At 39.1% G+C, this 1,961-nt stretch overlaps 1 protein-coding gene across 1 annotated transcript; it reads left to right on the top strand.

Moving 5' to 3' along the window:
- The first annotated feature begins 371 nt into the window (after nucleotides 1-371).
- On the top strand, nucleotides 372-1,289 carry LOC104986008 (olfactory receptor 4A47-like). The gene has a single exon (XM_010836404.1). It carries the CDS (start codon nucleotides 372-374, stop codon nucleotides 1,287-1,289), a length of 918 nt encoding a protein of 305 aa, XP_010834706.1.
- The last annotated feature ends 672 nt before the right edge of the window (nucleotides 1,290-1,961 follow it).

Raw genomic sequence — 1,961 nt, 5'->3', positions numbered from 1 at the left:
CATGAAATGGACATTAAAACTTGCTTTACTTCTTTTTAAAACTTTAATTAGCTTTTATTTTTGTCTGAGATATTTGCTATATGTACAATTTAAAGTTTCTAGATAGAAAATTAGTTGCAGGACTTCACTTATTTGATATTCTTTTCCCACTTTTTTTAAATTCATTTGCCTATCTATTAGTTTGTGGTCAAGGAAGATGATTTAATCAGCCTTCTATTATAATATCTGAAAGTACCCAAACATAATAAACCACAAGGACTGTTTGTTGAATAAAAAGCAAATTATTGTAAGATTTTAGGAAGTCATTTTTAATAATTGTATTTATAGATAATGCTGTCCTGAACTCTGGAATAAGACATACAGAAGAACCTATGGAACAAAGGAAAAATGTAACTGAGTTTGTCCTCTTGGGGCTCACTCAGAGTGTCCAGGGGCAGGGAATTTTATTTGTCGTGTTCTTGCTCATCTACATCGTGACCATGGTGGGCAACCTACTCATTGTCCTGACTGTAGTACTCAGCCCAACATTGGATTCCCCTATGTACTTCTTTCTTGGCTACTTATCATTTATGGATGCTTTTTATTCTACTTCAATCACCCCAAATACAATTATAGACTTACTCTATGAGAAGAAAACCATTTCATTTCAAGCTTGCATGACCCAGCTTTTTACAGAGCATCTATTTAGTGGTGCTGAGGTTTTTCTCCTGGTTTTCATGGCCTATGACCGCTACCTGGCCATCTGCAAGCCCTTGCATTATTTGACAATCATGAATCAGAGAGTGTGTGTTCTGATGCTGCTATTGGCTTGGGTTGGTGGGTTTTTACATGCTCTACTTCATATCATTTTCTTTTACAACCTTCCGTTCTGTGGCCCTAATGTCATTGACCACTTTGCGTGTGACACGTATCCTTTGTTAAAACTGGCCTGCACCGACACCCACATTACTGCCGTCACAGTGGTTGCCAACGATGGGGCAATCTGTGTGACCATTTTCACACTCTTACTCGTCTCCTACGGGGTCATTCTGCGCTCTTTGAAGAATCTCAGTCAGGAAGGGAAGCGTAAAGCCTTGTCCACCTGTGGCTCCCACATTACAGTGGTGGTCCTCTTCTTCGTGCCCTGTATTTTTACGTATGTGAGACCTCCTGTTACCTTACCCATTGATAAATGCTTCGCTGTGTTTTACACCATTGTCACCCCCATGCTGAACCCTCTAATATATACTCTGAGAAATGGAGAGATGCAAAATGCCATGAAAAAGCTCTGGATCAGAAGAAAACAATGAAGCAGCTGCAAAATATATTACTTATTTTCAACAAACAATTGCTCTTTCAATGAGCAAGGAAAGTCATGTGTGTGTGTGTGTGTGTGTGTGTGTGTGTGTGTTTTACTGTAATAAATGTCTCCTCAGTTTAAATAACTTGGGTATGATGAAAAAGGTTTATCATTTGAATACTTCCAATCTACTTCTGCTCTATTGACTATGCCAAAGCCTTTGACTGAGTGAATCACAATAAACTGTGGAAAATTCTTCAGGAGATGGGAATACCAGACCACCTGACCTGCCTCTTGAGAAACATGTATGCAGGTCAGGAAGCAACAGTTAGAATTGGACATGGAACAACAGGCCAGTTCCAAATAGGAAAAGGAGTACGTCAAGGCTGTATATTGTCACCCTGTTTATTTAACTTGTATGCAGAGTACATCATGAGAAATGCTGGGCTGGATGAAGCACAAGCTGGAATCAAGATTGCTGGGAGAAATATCAATAATATCAGATATGCAGATGACACCACCCTTATGGCAGAAAGTGAAAAATAATTAAAGGGCCTCTAAATGAAAGTGAAAGAGGAGAGTGAAAAAGTTGGCTTAAAATTCAACATTCAGAAAACTAAGATCATGGCATCTGGTCCCATCACTTCATAGCATATAGATGGGGAAGCAGTGGAAACAGTGG

This window comes from Bison bison, unplaced genomic scaffold (assembly GCF_000754665.1).
Source record: "Bison bison bison isolate TAMUID 2011002044 unplaced genomic scaffold, Bison_UMD1.0 scf7180017845670, whole genome shotgun sequence".
NCBI classification, from domain to species: domain Eukaryota; kingdom Metazoa; phylum Chordata; class Mammalia; order Artiodactyla; family Bovidae; genus Bison; species Bison bison.
This window is presented reverse-complemented; position numbering and strand designations above follow the sequence as displayed.